The sequence below is a fragment of the Sapajus apella genome, unplaced genomic scaffold, assembly GCF_009761245.1.
Source record: "Sapajus apella isolate SASKATOON/1434 unplaced genomic scaffold, GSC_monkey_1.0 scaffold66, whole genome shotgun sequence".
Classification (NCBI taxonomy): domain Eukaryota; kingdom Metazoa; phylum Chordata; class Mammalia; order Primates; family Cebidae; genus Sapajus; species Sapajus apella.
In genome coordinates, this window is record NW_022437006.1 from 11,557,506 (window position 1) to 11,575,178 (window position 17,673).

Here is a 17,673-nt window from a genome sequence, read left to right on the forward strand (position 1 = left end):
GGTGAGAGCCTCTCTGTTGTGCTCAAGGATGCTTGCCTTGGGTGGTCAGTGCCTTGTACATAGAAGGCCCTCAGGAAACGTTTCCTGCATTAATAATAAACAGGTTTCCCCCGCTCCTGCTATGGCTCTTTCCTACCTCCCTCTTAGCTTCCCCAGATCTGTCTTTCCCTCCTGGGGCCTGTCCACCCAGTTCTTGACCAATTCCCATTCCTCATGCTGTCTCAGTCCATCTCTTGTCCATTTCTTCCTCCTCCAGGAAGTGTCATGATATGTGGCCACTCCAGTCTCTCTAGGGTGCCATTCATGGACCCCCTGGTCTGGACTAAGCACAGGTGACAACCTTTATTTTATTTTATTTTATTTTTTTGAGACAGAGTCTTGCTATGTCACCAGACTGGAGTGCAGTGGCGAGATGTTAGCTCACGGCAACCTCTGCCTCCTGGGTTCAAGCAGTTCCCCTGCCTCAGCCTCCCAAGTAGCTGGGACTATAGGCATGTGCCACTATACCCAGCTAATTTTTTGTATTTTATAGAGATGGGATTTCACCGTGTTGGCCAGGATGGTCTCCATCTACTGACCTTGTGATCCGCCCACCTCAGCCTCCCAACATGCTGGGATTACAAGTGTGAACCACTGGGCCCGGCAGACAACCTTATTTCTAGTCTTTTACTTCACCCAGTGCCCATGCAGCTGGACTAGAGGGGGACCCACATGCACTGATGAAAGCTCCATGGTGACTTTCTCATTCATTAAAGCCAGTTCTCAAACTCAAATCTAAAGGGCAAATATTGATGAACGCCTCTGCCAGGCTTTTCCCTCGGGGAGGAGCTAATGCCCTCCCCTCCTGCCCTCAAGCCTTATTCTTCTCTCACTCCTCACAGTGCTGCAACCTGCCTTTCTCCAGCCTCTGGCAGCTTCCAAGAAGTCAAGGAAGTCAATCAGCCCCATTTGCCTCCATGCCCGAGTCTCTGTGGAGGTGAACTGCAGCCTTTCTCCACCCCACCCTCCCATCCAGCAACGGCTCCCTCGGAAAAAAGGGAAAGAGAACCAGAGCAGGTTCCTGTGATGGAGGTTGCTGGAGAACACCAGGAGACAGTGGCAGGCCTGGGCCCAGCTCCCTCACGCTGCTCTCCCCAGGCAGCTGTGACTGTGATCCCCCTCCCCTTCCCCGACCCCCCAGGCCACCTGCCTCTGATGCTTTTTTAGCTCCTGAGCTCAAAGACCTGCTGTTTCATCCTGTCCTCCGCACAGACCTCTAGGCTGTCAGTGGGCAGGCAGAGGAAGTGAGGTCTCAGCGAGAAGCCAGACTGAGCGGTTTCACTCTAGCCCTGAGAATTCAGGAGAACCCCTTCTAAAGGGGCAGAAGGTAGCCCTAGCCCTGGGGAGCAGCATTTGGGGGTCGAAGGTGACCCCTGAATTTGAGTCCTTCCTGCAACCTCAAAGCTAGAATGTATGGTGATGGGGCCAGCTCCTCCCTGGAGCCAGCCACCTGCTGCTGCTGTCTAGGACAGCCCTTTCTGCTCTGTGGTCTATAAGCCTGACCTCAGGAGGAAGGCAAAGCTGCAGGAGGTGGGCCTGGGTGGGTAGGATGGGGAGAGGAAAGGAATCTACCTCTGTGTCAGGCACAGCCTCCGGTTGCCACAGCCAGAGCCCTCAGCTGTGAACTCCACAAGGGCTGGGGGTGGGCAAGGGGACCACATAAGTCCTGGGGGGAATCTTGTGGAACTCACTGCCTATGTACACAAGCTACTAGCCCAACCTGCAAAGCTGTCTGAAGGCACAAGGTTGGGGAAGGCTGCCCCCTAGAGCCAGGTTCAAAGAATTCTTTATGGACATTCGGCCGTGCTTTTCTTTGTGTATTGAATGAATATTTATCGAGTTCCTACCTAGGCACCTGGTATTATACTAAGCACTGGGAATACAGAAGTGATCAAGGCAGGCATAAAGTGAGTAACTATTAGTTTGCCCTATGTTGAGGGGCTTTCTGGAATGTGGAACTTTTTGTGGTAAAACTGGAAAAGTTCCTGGTAAATCAGGACGAGTAAATCACCCTGAGATAAGCCCCTGCCTTCCTGGAGATTATATTCCAATAGAGACAGCAGGAGTAGGGGTGGAAAGGATAAATACAAGTTCTTGTCATGGTAAGTGCTGTGGAGGAAACAAAACAGAGCAAAGAGCCCTCTGAGGAGGTAATTTTTTTTTTTTAAGGGAGTCTTGCTTTGTCACCAAGGCTGGAGTGCAGTGGCGACAAAGCAAGACTCCTGCCCTCTGCACAGACCTCTAGGCTGTCAGTGGGCAGGCAGAGGAAGTGAGATCTCAGCAAGAAGCCAGACTCCTCTCTGAGATTGCAGTGAGCTATCTCAGCTCACTGCAGCCTCCGCCTCCCAGGTTCAAGCGATTCTCCTGCCTCAGCCTCTGGAGTAGCTGGGATTACAGACACACGCCACCACGCCCAGCTAATTTTTGTATTTTTAGTAGAGATGGGGTTTTACCATGTTGGCCCGGCTGGTCTTGAACTCCTGACCTCAGGTGATCCTCCCACCTTGGCCTCCCAAAGTGCTGGGATTATAGGGGTGAGCCACGGCACCCAGCCGAGGAGGTAACATTTGAGCTGAGATTTGAATGATGAGAGATCAATCTTATAAACACTCAGAGAAGAGTTTTCCGGGCACAAAGCATAAAAAACCTGGAACACGAACATGTGTGGCACGTTTGAGAAAAAGAAAGAAGGCCAATGTGTCTGAAGTGAAATGAGCAAGGGTGAGTAAGGCTGGTTGGAATTGACAAAACCCTTATCAAAGATTTGGAGGCTATTGGAGTGATTGAAGCAGGGGAGTACCGTATTCTGGTTGTTATTTTTATCTATTTATTTAAAAATTTTTTTTCTTCTTGAGACGGAGTCTCATTCTGTCACCCAGGCTAGAGTGCAGTGGTGTGATCTCGGCTCACTGCAACCTCCACTTCCCAGGTTCAAGTGATTCTCCTGTCTCAGCCTCCTGAGTAGCTGGGATTGCAGGCGTGTGCCACCACACCTGGCTAATTTTTGTATTTTTAGTAGAGATGGGTTTTCACCATGTTGGCTAGACTGGCCTCGAGCTCCTGACCTCAAGTGATTCACCCACCTTGGCCTACCAAAGTGCTGGGATTACAGCTGTGAGCCACTGCACCCAGCCATGGTTATTATTTTTAAAAGATTGCCCCAGCTTCTGGGTAGAGAGTAGATTAGAGGGGAAAGAATGAACAGAGGAGGACCAGTTAGGAGGCTGCTGCAGGTACGCAGGTGGAGATGATGGTGGCTGGACTAGGGTGGCAGAGGGAATGGAGAGAGGACAAGGCAAACCCAACTGTATTTTATAATGAATGCATTTGATGTAGGAGCGAAGAACAGGGGGGACTCAGAGATAACACCTAGGTTTGGGTCTGAGCCACAGTAAACAAGGACATGCCCCAGGGACATCAGAGGTCTCTCTGCATGGGGATTAAGAAGAGAGGAGGAAGCCCTGACATGTCCAATAAATTCATTCATCTGGAAGATGGCTCAGTAGGTGTATCCCTGATCTAGCATTGTGGGAGAAGATATGTTTGGAATGTGCCTTTTTCGGGGAGTGAGAAAGGAATGTCAGCAGGCAGGATGTCTGCAGATGGGGAGTTAGAAATCTGTCTTAGTATTGGTGGGACCCAGTTCAAAAGAGACTTCAGAGGGATTGATGCTTTAGACGGGTCATCTATATAGGACCTGTTTAGATGACCATCATGGAATGAGGGATGATGTAAGAGGGTAATATGGTTACCTGTAACAAACAACTGAGCTGTAACAAAGCCACTGAGATTTCTCACTCATCTTGTATAGTCCAGTGAGGGTCTAGGGACCAGGGGTAGCTCTGCTCCATTTGTTCATTCAAGGCTCTAGGTCCTTTCCATTATGTGGTATTGCTATATATGGCCTCTAAAATCATCACAGAATGGGAAGAGGGAATGCAGGGTGTATGGGAGATTTTTTAATAAGTCCAGCCTAGAAATGGCACACATTGCTTCTGCCTTCATTCCAGTGTTCAGAAATTGATCCCATGACATCCGCTTAACTACAAGAAGCTGGGAAGTGTAATTCTAATTCAGGAGGTCCTGTGCCCAGAAAGAGACATATAAATGTTGGCGTGTGTTGCCGATTCACTAGAAGTTTCTGCCACAGGCAGGGAGAATGGCTGTGCATCTTGTAGAGGTCGAAGTGGTGTCCATCCTGGACTGGGATGGGAGTGTGCTCTCTGAGAATGCCTTGAAGGAAGCTGATATGAGAAGGCGTGTGTGTGTGTGGTGCACACCCGTGTGCTTTGTGGCTCAACAATCATTCCATTCTTTCCCATCCTCAAGGTCTTTCACTGGATAAGATCTTAATTCCTTTGTACCTTATCACCGAAATAATCTTGTGAATGTTTTGTCCTCTACTGTTTTCCCCCATCAAATCTAACTGGATATTACGGTCTAATCTTCCTAAGACTTGGCTTATTTCATGTAATCCCTGTTCAATAATAACAATAACAATATCAACAACAGCAGCAGTAATTTGTTGAATTACTATACTGAGCACTTTGACTGTAGTATCTCATTATCTCAACCTTTGCAACGAGCCTGTGATGTATCAGCATCATTCCCTGTGTACAGGTGGAGCGGCAGGAGTCCTGAGAGGTTCTAGCTGTTTAACACAGTAGCCACTAGTCATGTGCAGCTATTTAAGTTAATTAAATTAAATTTAGATTAATTTAAATTAAATGCATTAACTTTAAACTAATTTAAATGAAATACAATAAAAAATTCAGTTCTGCCATCACACTAGTCACATATCAAGTATTCAATAGCCACCTGTGATTAGTGGCCACCATTGTGGAGGGTACAGATGTGGACTGTTTTCTTCCAGGCAGAAAGCCGATTGGATTGGGCAGCTGTGCGTTAGGGCAACTTGCCCAGGGTCACAGCAAATGGTGAAGCCGGGCCTCTCGCCCTACCTGAGTCTGCCACTCTGCAGTAGCTCTTTTTTGCTTCCACAATTTTAAAAACGCTGGAGCCTGGCCTTAGCCTTCTACAACCTGGGCCAGTACTACTATTACATAATTATTTCTCTTTCTTTTCTTGCACAATCTCACCTTCCAGCACAGCAAGCTTGCTCACTGCTCTCCCACACTCCTAATGTGTCCACTCATAATATTTGTGCTCTCCTCCTCTGTCTGCTCAGCTAATGAATTCTCCCCTGACCTTTAGGTTCAGATAGCCAAAATAGCTCTTGAAGCAGTTTTGTCTCTTCCATTCTCACTGCTTCCGCCTGAACCAACTCTGAAGCCTCTCATTGTCTCTTGCCATGGCAACCTTCTGCTGCTACTAATTCTACTTCCTGACATTTATTGAGAACCTACCGTGTGCTAGGCACTCTTCCAAGCAGTCCTCACAACACTTGGAAGTAGGTATTACTGCAGACTCCATTTTAAAGACATGGTAATTAAAGCACTGTGGAGTGAAATTTGTCCAACTCATCTCTCTGCTTCTAGTCTTTCACAGGCAGTTCGCCTTCACTCTATTACTCTTGCCATAGTTCTAAAACACAGAATTGTAACTTCTCTCCCCCCAGCCCCAGGGGCAGGGGAACAGCCTTCTTAACAGAGTATGCAAGGCCCTTTATGTCCAGAACCTTTCTAACCTCCAAATCCGCTACTCTACCTTCAAACTTGACATTCCAGGCACAAACGACTTACAGTCTCCCAAAGCCGCCACGTTATTTCTTCCCTCTGGGCCATCACACATGCAGTTCCCACTGCCTGGAACGCCCCGTCCATCCCGGCCAGCTCTGAAGCCATCCATGGCAATGCACTCCCGACCACCCGGCTTGCTCCCTCCTCCACAGGAAGAGCACTTACTCCCCACCAGCAGCTCCTAAAGGAGAGCCGGTGCTGAGCTCACAGCCTTAACATCACTTCTCATTAAAATACACACTCCAAGATTCAAATTTTAATAGGCAGGGGTGGGGTTGGTTTTTTTATTTTTTATTTTTAAAGAAGCTCCTAGGTTATTCTAGAGTGAGGTAAATGTACTTAACACTGCTTTACATCCCTTGTTTGGCAATTCAGCACACCCTGTCTAGATTCCTCGTGTATAATTGCTTTTGTTCTTATTTTATTCTTACCTTCATTCACTCACACTCATCTATTCAACAAACATTTATTTATTTATTTATTTAATTTATTTATTTATTTATTTTTTTGAGACAGAGTTTCGCTGTTGTTGCCCAGACTGGAGTGCAATGGCACGATCTCGGCTCACCGCAACCTCCGCCTCCTGGGTTCAAGCAATTCTCCTGCCTCAGCCTCCCAAGTAGTTGGGACTACAGGCACGCACCATCGTGCCCAGCTAATTTTTGTATTTTTAGTAGAGACGAGGTTTCACCTTGTTGACCAGGATGGTCTCGATCTCTTGACCTCGTGATCCACCCGCCTCAGCCTCCCAAAGTGCTGGGATTACAGGCTTGAGCCACCGCGCCCGGCCTCAACAAACATTTATTAAGTGGTTATTATATGCCAGACACCCTTTTAGGTGTTGGTGTGAACAAAACTGGCAATGTCCCTGCTCATGAAGTTTATGTTCCAGAGGGGGTGTGGTGGGTGGGATAACGGCCCCCAAAGATGTCCACAACCTCATCCCAGCACCTGTGAATATGTCATCTTCCATGGCAAAGGGATTTATTTTGTTGACGTGATGAAGTTCAGGATCTTGAGATGGGAGGTTATCCTGGACTATCCCTCAATCACAGGGGTCCTTACAAGGGAAAAGCAGGAAGAGGGAGTTAAGGGACGTGGGTAGCCTTTGCTCTAGAAGCTGGAAAAAGTGGCTGAGCACGGTGGGCTCATTGCCTGTAATCCCAGCACTTTGGGAGGCCGAGGTGGGCAGATCACCTGAGGTCAGAAGTTTGAGACCAGCCTGGCCAACATGGCAAAACCCTATCTTTACTAAAAATACAAAAATTAGCCGGACATGTGGTGGAAGCCTGTAATCCCAACTCCTCGGGAGGCTGAGGCAGAAGAACTGCCAGAACCCAGGAAGGCGGAGATTGCAGTGAGCTGAGATCACACTACTGCACTCCAGCCTGGGTGAGAGTGAGACTCCGACTCAAAACAAACAAACAAAACAAAACAAAGAAGCTGGAAAAGGCAACGAAACTGATTTTCCCCTGGAGCCTCCAGAAGCAAGGCAGCCCTGATGTCCCCTTGATTTTAGCCCAGTGAGACCATTATTTGGTCTCCTGACCTACAAAACTGTAAAATAATAAGTTTGTGTTGTTAAGTCAGTACATTTGTGGTAATTTGTTACAGCAGCAAAAACAAAAACAACAACAACGACAAACGTAATGCAAGGGGTATTGGTTGTGTTTTGTGGAGGTTTGTGATGGGCCTCCCCATGTGGATCTCAGTGCTTGTGGCAGAGCCTTGTTATTGTGCTGGGATTTTTCCTTCCAGCTCCCGGCTGGAAGCTGGGCTCCCATGGGAGCTCAGTGCACTCCTGCTACAAATCTGTCTCTACCTTAGAGTGGTATGATTCTGAGGGTCAGGATGATGTTCCAAAAGGGCTTGGGAGGATGAGGCTTGTGAGGATAAACGGAAAGGCGAGGTCAGTTGCAGTGGCTCAGGCCTGTAACTCCAGCACTTTGGGAGGCCAAGGTGGGAAGATAGCTTGAGGCCAGGAATTGGAGACCAGCCTGGGCAGCATAGTGAGACCCCATCTCTACAAAAAATAAATAACAAAAAATATTAGCCACACGTGGTGGCACACACCTGGTCGCTTGGAAGGCTGAAGAGAGAGCATTGCTTAAACCCAGGTGTTGGAGGACGCAGAGCTATGATGGCCCCACTACACTCCAACCTGGGCAACAGAGAGACTCTAGAAAAAAAGGCCAAACGCAGTGGTTCATGAGTGTAATCCCTGCACTTTGGGAGGCCAAGGCAGGCGGATTGCCTGAGGTCAGGAGTTCAAGACCAGTCTGGCCAACATGGTGAAACCCTGTCTCTACTAAAAATACAAAAAAAATTAGCCAGGCTTGGTGGTGGTGCCTGTAATCCCAGCTACTCCGGAGGCTGAGGCAGGGGAATTGTTTGAACCAGGAAAGTGGAGGTTGCAGTGAGCCAAGATAACAGCATTGCACACCACTGCACTCCAGCCTGGGCGAAAGAGCAAGGGTGTCTCAAAAATACAGATTTTAAAATGTAGGGATTTGTGGGGAGCTGTGCGGGATAGAGTGTTTGCAGTCTGGTGATGGTCACAGGGGTTCTCAGACTTTAGTGTGTGGAGGAATCTTCTGAGACATGATGGGAAGGAACCTGGTTGATAGAGGGATGAGTGGAAGGAATTCTATTCACTTATTTATTAAGTTTTACATATTGGCCGGGCGCGGTGGCTCATGTCTGTAATCACAGCACTTTGGGAGGCCGAGTCGGGTGGATTACCTGAGGTCAGGAGTTCTAGGCCAGTCTGACCAAAATGCTGAAAGCCCGCGTCTCTAAAAAATAAGAGATTAAAAAAATTTAAAAAGGAAAACAAAAAAAAGTTGTACATATTAATTTTTAACCAGAAAATTTAAATGTAAACGAGAATACGCGTTTTGTTCAGAGGTAAAGATCTTTCATCCCCGCGGCTGGCTTGTATAAAGGCATATTCCCAGGCCCTTCCAAGGCCCAACTATGCTGACACGGCGGGTCTGGGGAGGAGCCCAGGAATCCGCCTTTTTAACAGGCATCCCCCAAACGGCCCGACAGCTTCGCAAAGCGGCGGTGGCGTCTGCGGTTCCGGGCGCGGGCGGCCTCCGGCCGGGGAGGGCGCTGTGCCGGCGGCGCGGGGGGCGGGCCGGGGGCGGAGCGCGGGGCGCCGGCAGCTCCGGCGGCTCCGGCGGCTCCGGCTGGCGGCTCCGGGTCCTGCACCTGTGACTCTCGGCCGCGCTCCTCCCCTCGGCCCGCTCGGCGCTGCAGCCCCATGGCCCCGTCCCGGCTGCAGCTCGGCCTCCGCGCCGCCTACTCCGGCATCAGCTCCGTGGCCGGCTTCTCCATCTTCATCGTCTGGACGGTGGTCTACAGACAGCCGGGGACCGCGGCCATGGGAGGGCTCGCAGGTACCCCGGGCGCGGGGCGGCGTGGGGCGGGTGCGCGGCCGCGGGGCGGGCGTTGCCAGCTGCTCCAGGATGCTCCTCCCGAGCGGCGCTTCCCCGGGGAGCGGGTGGGGTGTTGACTCGAAAATGACGGTTGGCGGCCGAGGCCCCGCGCGGGCCCGGGCTCCTGGGCATTCCTGGGTGCCGACGGCCCGCCGCTGCCTGGGGCACAGACCCGCCGCGCGCGGGGGTTATCGGTCCCGGCACATTGCCTGTCGCCCTCCACCCAGTTGCCCCACGACAGTGTCCCCTCCGCGCACCCGCGACGCTGGCCCCCTCCTTCCCCCAAACGCACACACGCGCGCGCAGATCCCTGCCCCGCCGGGCAGAGAAGGAAGAAGTGGGAAAGGAAGAGGGCTAGGGGTGGCTGAGGAAGCGCATCTGCCTCCTTCCAGTGCGGACCCCATACCCCGGAGAGCCCTCTACTGAGACCCACCGGGAGGACCGCGCTGGGGATCTCGTAGAAACTGGACATTCTCTTTCCACCCACGTCGGTTCCTTTTTGCCACCCGTCTTCTGTGGCTCCTCAACGAAGATCTGCCAAACCCCGCAGCCCAGCCGCCCCTTCTGTGCCTCAGGGAGTGAGGGGCAGCATCGGCGCGGTAACAGAGGCTCTGGGCTGACCAGTGCTCCTTGCTGTGCACCTTTGGGCATGCAGTTTAACCTCTCTGTGCCATAGAATTGGTATGAAGATGAAAAATATTCTATTTTCTAACATTTTTAGATGCTTTATATGTGTCAGGTACTATCTTAAGCAACCTGCTTCCCTTATTTCATTTAATCCTTACATTAGTCTCACGAAGTAGGCATTATTATTGTGTCCATTTTACAGACAAGGAAACTGAGGTCTGAAGTTAAATAAATTGCTTCCCCAATATTACACAGCTAAATGAAATAATATGTGTGGGAAAGGACTTTGGGAAGAAAATACGTGTAAGGATAATACTTTTACACATGATGATCATATTCCATTACTAAAATCCTCTGCCAAGAGAACTCTAAATGGAATAACTAAAAATAACTAATTTACTCACTGCCCCCAGGCTTGCTGAGAGCCATCCCTGGGTAGAGTCACAGCATGAGGCGGGGTTTCTTCCTTAGAAGACGGGCATACATAGCCCCACCCTACACAACGACAGCAAAGCGCTGGGTCACCACGAAGGAGGGCAGGCACCCTGGCTGGGGTGTTCCCTGCCTGCCCAGCTGCCTCACCACCTGTGGGCTCCTGAGGACACCTGGCCCATCTCCCTGCCACTTTTTTGTTTCTTATTGGCCCTGTTGCTTTCCCCTCTGGAAGGTGGTGTCACAGCCCCACCCATTGCCTTGCTAAGACCCAAAGCAAGAGATAGGATGAGGAGGGAGGGCCAGCCCTGGGATCCCAGCTGGGTGTGTTGAGTCCGGCCTGGTGAAAGTGGAGGTGAGCCCTACCTGGCCGTTTGACCCCCACCTGGGCAAGTTTCCTCATCTATTAGGAGTGGGAGGAGATGTCCCTGGATGATGTGTGACTTCCATCCAGATCTGAATCTTGCAGTTTTGCCCACTCCCTGAATCTTCCATCTCCAACTGCCTACTAGAGGACTGTGGAAAAGGCCTTTCCTACACTCTAGGGAGTTGCCGGGGGTTTCCTTCTGACCCACCTCTACCCTCTCTCCCTCCCCACAGGCTTCCCTTGGCCTCTGAGGCAGGCCAGCTGTGGAGCTGCCTTCAGAGAGAGGCGCTAGGGCCACAGCCAGCTGAAGTAGGGTCCTGGCATCTCCCTGATGGTCTGATCTTTGACAGTGGCCGTGGAAGAGCCAAAACTGCTTGTTAGTGGTGGTGGATGATAGTGGCAGGCAGAGGGTTGCCAAGCCTGGGCCTCCCACCTTCCCCACCATGAGTGGGTTCCCAGAGGGTCTGTGACGAGTCAGCCTTCTTCCTCTTTTGGCAGTAAAGTGTCAGCAGATTTAGTAACTTGTGAGCACCCTACTTCTGACTCAGCATTTTATAGCTCAGAATCTGCTGAGTCACCCAAGGGCAGCCCCAGAGTGTTCCTTCTCCCCTGGGTTGGACCAGGCATAGACTGATTGGGCATGCCAGTTTCTGAAGCAGGGTCATGGAGCCCACTGGGTCTGGTGCACAGAGTGTTCATGAGTGGGGACACCCTCTCCCATCCTGATGAGTATCCTGGAAGAAGTGGCTTTGGAGAAGGGCAGTCGCAGAAGCAAGGCTGGTTTTCCTGGGGAGGTGGGCAGGTGTGGGTTGGATCTACCTGGTGTGACTTTGCTGTGGGAACCCTGGGGTAACACACAGACTCTTGCTCTAGGTTTAGTAGACTAAGGAAAGAGAAAAAGAAAAGTTGCTCCAGGAGTCTAAACAGCTCTATATTTTTCCCACGTGAGGTGTGAGCAAGAGCTCTGGGGCCCCAGGACTGTCTTCCTTCTAGGCAGGAGCAGAGGGCCTGACCTCAGCCCAGTGTTCCTCTTGTCTGCGTTTACCCTGTAGGATCTCCTGGGTATCTCCTGTCTCCTCACCTCCAGCGCAGCCGCTGGGGTTGCTTTCACCGCCCTACCCTGTGCCTTCCTTGCCCTTAGCTTACTTATCGGCTGTGAGCCCAGAGGCCGAGCAAGGGCTCTGCTCCTTGAAACAGGTGGGGTGGAACAATGGTGTGGTCTGGTGAGCTTGTGGCCAGGTGGAGCTGGGGACCTGTTCGTTCCACCCTGAGTTTTGCAAACCAGGATTCCTAGAATACCCAAGTATGCTAGGGAAGGATACTAGGGAGGGACATTGCCTCCTGCCTGATGTTTGGAAGGGGACCAGGGAGGAGGCTCTACCTCCTTCAGTGACCCCTTTGGGTAAGGCTAGTGGACAGCTCCCTTCCCAGGAGGGTGGTGGGAACCAGGGCGGGTGGGATCAGGTCTGCCTCCAAAGTTGGTGTGTGTTTTTCTGGAGGGGAGGCCTCTGTGCAGGGCCTGGAGCAGGGCTGAGGAAAGGTGAGAGGTGGGTAAAGTATGCCTGCTTATTAACAAACAACAGGGTCTGAAACACCCCAATGCCTGTCTTCCTCTCCCTCCTGCCCTTAGCCCTCTTTGGTATGTGCATGTATATGGGGGTGGGAGTTTTGGGGAACCACTCGATCGTGACCAGTGGACTAAGATGGCATCTTCATGGGCCCCTATTTCAGCATTTCCTAACCCAGAAACTGCTGAGTCACAGAGGATTTGTTCTGACCTTATTTTTCTCCTAAGCTGGCTTCTAGAATCTTTGAGTAGGAAAGGATCTTAGAGCTCAACTTCCCCAATCCCTCTGTGGCACGAGGAGACAGGCAAGCAGACCTGTTCCAGACAGGTGCCCATCAGACTATTCCTTGAGTGTGCTCAGTGACAGCAAGCCTTGTTCCCAGGGCCCTTTAAGAAACCAAACAGCTCCCTCAAATGAAAACATGGGATGCCTGTGAGGAGTGGGAGGGACTTCTGGGGAAGGTGGCTGGTATAAAATCCAGATCTTGTAGGCTGTAAGAGGAAGCGGTGGGATGATTGTCCTGTCCACCTCTGACCCGCTCCAGCATCCAGACTAGCACCACCCTGATCTCAGTGGGTGGGGGACCCAGGCCTCCAACCCCTGAAGAAGAGTGGAGGTGGGCAGGGGCACAGCTAGGAGAGTGTTTGGGGGATCAAACAGTGGCAGGGGCTGGGGGAAGCGGGGGGCTTGGTAGGCCTCCGCCCTCACTAGGGTGGAACCCTGGGCCCACCCATTTTTAGATGTAGAAACACCAAGGCTTTGGGACACAGCAGTGCCAGGCTCCCATTTTCTTTGCTTGGAGTCTCATGGATTTTTGTTCCTCACTGGACTGCCTGGGGACAGCCGAACTGGGACAGCCTCTGAGCTGGACTAGCTTCCCCTTGCCTTTTCCCCCTTTAAAAAAGTTATGAAATATTTTAGACATATAAAAAAGGATGGACGGTTTTACAAATACCCTTATACTCATCACCCAGCTTAAGAAAACAGCATAGATAAAATAGTATACCTTCCCCACCCAGCCTAAGAAACAAAATAGCATAGATTTCCTCAAAGCACTTCCCTGCCCCACCACCCCATCAACTTCCCTTCCTTGTCTCCATTGCCAGAGAGAACCACTTTCCCCAACCAGATGCTTATCCTTCCTATGCACATTTGGTAAGTACTCTGCGTGGTGTGTGTGCAGCCGCCTTTTGGAAAGGCCTCCCAACTCCTAGGATGCGGCAGCCTGAGTGGCCCATACCCTGTAGCTCAGCCGGCTGCGAGCCTGCAGCTGGCTCTGCCTCTTTCCTCATTCTTCCCATGCTGGGACCCGCCACCCTGCCCGGAACCTTGCCAATGGAGTTGATATTTGTTCCACTCTTTGGGCTGCACCAGCAGGCACTGCCTGGCACAGAGGGTTGTTTTGTTTTGTATTGTATTGTATCAGCCGGGTAGCAGCTGGCATCCTAGGGGAAGTGCCCACCCAGGCGCAGAGGCCAGGCCCAGGAAAAGCTGGGGCAGGCGGGGGGATGGGGGGCGTGGCGTGCTGTGCCGTTGCCACAAAATGGAGGGAATGGCATGAGGTCTGGCCAAGAACAAGAAGGCCACTCAGGGGCTGGGTGGCCCTGGGGTCTTCATGACTGGATCTCCCCATCCTGCAAGACCAACTCGGGCAGTTTGGAAAGAGCCCTGCCACTCAAGAGCTCGGCTGCAGGCCTTGTGACCGGGTGGAGGAGGAGCATGGGGCAGGAGCAATGGCTTCCCTGCTCTGTGGCTCTCAGGGTAGACTGGCAAGTCCCCAGAAAGCAGGCTGGGCTGTAAAGGCTCAGACTTTCTGGTTCTCAGGATCCCTTTATTCTTTTGAAAAGTAGTGAAACTCCACGCAAATTTTATATATGTGAGTTATAGCTATTGATATATACCATATTAGAAGTTAAAAGGGAACATTTTCAGCATTTTAAAGTAATACTAAAATAACATGAATTAACATTTTTGTGAGAGATACTCATGTTTTCCAAAACAAACAAAAAAATGAGAGAGAAGGGTAGAGTTTTGTATTTCTGCAGATTCCTCTAATGTTGGGCTTACTAGCAGGCAGCTCAGTCTCTTACCTGCTTCTGATACCACAGCCACCGAAAAGGAAAACTCCATTCTAGGAGGGAGTGAGTGACTAGACCATATTCTTGGAATACTTGGTCTTCTTATGAAAATAGGCCTGGCCTAGTGGACCTGCAGGGCCCTGGAGCACCTGGGGGATGGGCCCTGATGTGTCTCTCCTGCAGGGGTGCTGGCGCTGTGGGTCCTGGTGACGCACGTGATGTACATGCAGGATTACTGGAGGACCTGGCTCAAGGGGCTGCGCGGCTTCTTCTTCGTGGGCGTCCTCTTCTCAGCCGTCTCCATTGCTGCCTTCTGCACCTTCCTTGTGCTGGCCATCACCCGGCACCAGAGTGAGGGCGGGTCCCAGGGAAAGAGGGCATGGGATGGACAGCGGTGGTGGGGGGGGATTTAAGCACCAGACCCTGGGATTCCCATCCTGGTTCCACAGGTTACTTCCAAAGGGACTGGGTGGATCACTTAACCTCCCTGGGCTCAGGTTTTGTTATGGTTCAAGTAGGTAACACAAGTCCCTACCTCCCAAGTTGGGTGGATTCAATGAAACTGATGTGAAGTCTTGAGCTGTGCATAGCCCATGCGAGCACTTGTGATATTGGTACCCATTAGTCTCTGCCTTGCTCTGGGATGGGAGCGCCCTCTGGTGGCTATGGCAGGAAGTAAGCAGAGGCCGTTCTTCCTGGAGTCTGATGCTAAAGCAGGTTGGAAGTGTCCTAGGGTACTTGTCACAAAAGCAGAGTGGATGATACAGACCTGTGATTGGCCAGCCCTGCCCTTCCCTAATCCCCATGGCCTCCTGCCTGAAAATCCTAGAGTGCTCTAAAACGGTCCCCAACCCCCAGGCCATGGAACAGTAGTGGTCCGTGGCCTGTTAGGAACCAGGCCGCACAGCAGGCGAGGGGTGAGCAACCCTTCGCACCCGAGCTCTGCCTCTTGTCAGGTCAGCGGCGCGTATTAGATTCTCATAGAAGCGCGGACCCTGTGGTGAACTTCGCATGCAAGGGATCTAGATTGTGTGCTCCTGATGATCTAATGTCTGATCTAAGGTGAAACAGTTTCATCCTAAAACCATCCCCTCCAATTTTTCATGGAAAAATTGTGTTCTATGAAACCAGTCCCTGTTGCCAAAAAGATTGGGGACTGCGGCTCTAAACCTTTATTACACCGTCTTTCTGTAGGGTCAGTTCAGCTGCCGGGAGGTTGCAGGGATGTTGAGTGGGGAGGGTGGCCCTGGACTTGTGACTGGTGCAGGGGCCGAGGGCAGGGCCTGCTCAAGTCACTGTCGGTGCTTCTTCCCTGCAGGCCTCACAGACCCCACCAGCTACTACCTCTCCAGCGTCTGGAGCTTCATTTCCTTCAAGTGGGCCTTCCTGCTCAGCCTCTACGCCCACCGCTACCGGGCTGACTTTGCTGACATCAGCATCCTCAGTGATTTCTGACCCAGGGGGTGAGGTCTCTGCACCCTGAGGGGCTTAGGACCTGGACTCAGCCTCTGAGACGTTGGGAGGGGCTACTCCCACCCTCTGGGGGCCCCAGAACTGTGGCAGAGAATACACAGCAGGACCAGCGTGGTCTCCTAGGAAGCTGTCCCACCCATCCCCTTTGGGGGAGACCTGGGTGTGGTAGAGAGGGGATCCTGCCATGTTGCTCCTCATCGGCCTGGACAGAGGGCAGCTTTAGACCTTTTCAAATGGATCTGTTTTCTTTTTTCTTTTTTTTTTTTTTTTTTGAGATGGAGTCTCACTCTGTCAACAGGCTGGAGCGCAGCAGCGCAATCTCAGCATCTCGGCTCACTGCAACCTCCACCTTCTGGGTTCAAGCAGTTCTCTCAGCCTCCCGAGTAGCTGGGATTACAGGCGCCCACCACTATGCCCGGCTACTTTTTGTATTTTTAGTAGAGATGGGGTTTTACCATGTTGGCCAGGCTGGTCTTAAACTCCTGACTTCAGGTGATCCACCTGCCTCAGCCCCCCTAAAGTGCTGGGAGTATAGGCATGAGCCACCGTGCCCAGCCTGGATCTATTTTCTTAGCATGCAGTGAAGAATCTTTGTATGTAAGGCCAGGACAACAAAGTCAAGAGGTCAAGGGGTAGAGCCATGAGGCCTGGACCTATGCTGCAGGCAGGGGCTTTTGTCCCTGCTGCCCTAGGCACTCTCTCCCCAAGGCCAGGGTGGGGACCTGGGGAGGTCAGGTCAGGAATCCCTAGCAGAGACCGCTGAAGCCCCCATCCCATCACTGCTGCGAGCTGGTCTCCCATGAGTGTGCTAGAGCCAGATAGCCATGGCCCCCCACCCATCTCTCACTCACATACACAGGCATCCACACACCCCAGAGAATGACTTCTCAAATCAGGCCAGACTCAGGGTCACAGGGAATGTGCTCCTACCCCTGGAAGTGCTTTGGGGAAGGGGGCAACATGGTAGAGGCTGGAAGGAGCCCCCAAACCTGTGCCCATGCCCCTCCAGCCCTGCGTTTCCACTCTGCCTTCTCAGAGTACCCTCACTGCACGCAGACCATTGGCCAGGAGAGACCTCTCCCACTCCAGCCCCTCCACTGCCCTTCAACTAGAGCTTTCACCTTTTTACATCTCTCTTCTGAAGGACACACATCTGCTTTTCTGCCCATACACTGGCCCAAGGGCTGACCTCACTCAGGAGGGAAGGGGCAGTTGTCACAAGGATGATTTGATGTTAGGCTGCCATTTTACATGGTCTCCCCCTTCCCACCTGATGTGTCCTGCCCCTCAGCTCTTTGCCTTATCTGTGTCACTGTCACTTTAGCAAAAATACAGCGGCCATTTGTATCAGACAGCCTCTGGTGGTTACTTGGGAGGTGGGAATCTTGCGGGGACAGGTGGACATCAGGAGGACTGGGCAGGGAAGGAGTGATAGTGGCAGTTCTCTGGCTACCTGATTAAGCCATTTCCCTAGTTAAATTGTGCCCTGGAGGGCAGGGGACAGGGTCAGTGTCTCTGGGGCCAGAGGCCCTCTCTCTCTGGGCCTTCTGGCATGGGGTAACCACCAGCTCTGCTCTCCTTCTCCAGCTCTTCTCTCTCCAGCACACCCCACCACGGCAAGAATGCCCACGGGCACAGCTACAACCACCCTTGCAGGATTTGGTGTCCACACTTGAGAGTCCAGGCCAGATGGGAAAGGGATTAGCATCTCTTCCCTCACGCCCTGCCTGGCTGCCGGGAGCTTGGGCCAGGTCTATCTAAGGTAATGAGGTGCTCCTCTTCCTGCTGGAAAAACCAGGCCGCCTCAGAACCACAAAGTCAGGTGCTGCCAGCCTGGCGCCTTCCTTTATGCTTAGGCTGGGCGAGCTTGTCCAGGCCTGTGCCTCGCCCCTTCTCTCTTCTAGGTTCAGTGTATGCTTAATCAGGCATGGTGCATCAGAGCAGGAAGGA

General features: G+C 51.9%; 1 protein-coding gene across 2 annotated transcripts; it reads left to right on the forward strand.

Moving 5' to 3' along the window:
- The first annotated feature begins 1,240 nt into the window (after positions 1-1,240).
- On the forward strand, positions 1,241-17,075 carry SLC48A1 (solute carrier family 48 member 1). Of its 2 annotated transcripts, none has more exons than XM_032248425.1 (3): positions 1,241-2,141; positions 14,434-14,601; positions 15,569-17,075. In XM_032248425.1, exons 1-3 carry the CDS (start codon positions 1,970-1,972, stop codon positions 15,703-15,705), a joined length of 477 nt encoding a protein of 158 aa, XP_032104316.1. In that variant the 5' UTR covers positions 1,241-1,969; the 3' UTR covers positions 15,706-17,075. The 2 variants fall into 2 exon arrangements, with proteins under 2 accessions (XP_032104316.1, XP_032104317.1); XM_032248426.1 differs by lacking the exon at positions 1,241-2,141 and adding an exon at positions 8,866-9,139.
- Positions 17,076-17,673: the final 598 nt, after the last annotated feature.

What these genes read in the sequence shown, in the direction of transcription:
- SLC48A1 (XM_032248425.1), top strand. Translation starts at nt 1,970, where the DNA reads ATGTTGAGGGGCTTTCTGGAATGTGGAACTTTTTGTGGTAAAACTGGA. An exon ending in AAATACAAGTTCTTGTCATG is followed by an intron (nt 2,142 to 14,433) that starts GTAAGTGCTGTG and finishes TCTCTCCTGCAG; the next exon opens with GGGTGCTGGCGCTGTGGGTC. An exon ending in GGCCATCACCCGGCACCAGA is followed by an intron (nt 14,602 to 15,568) that starts GTGAGGGCGGGT and finishes TCTTCCCTGCAG; the next exon opens with GCCTCACAGACCCCACCAGC.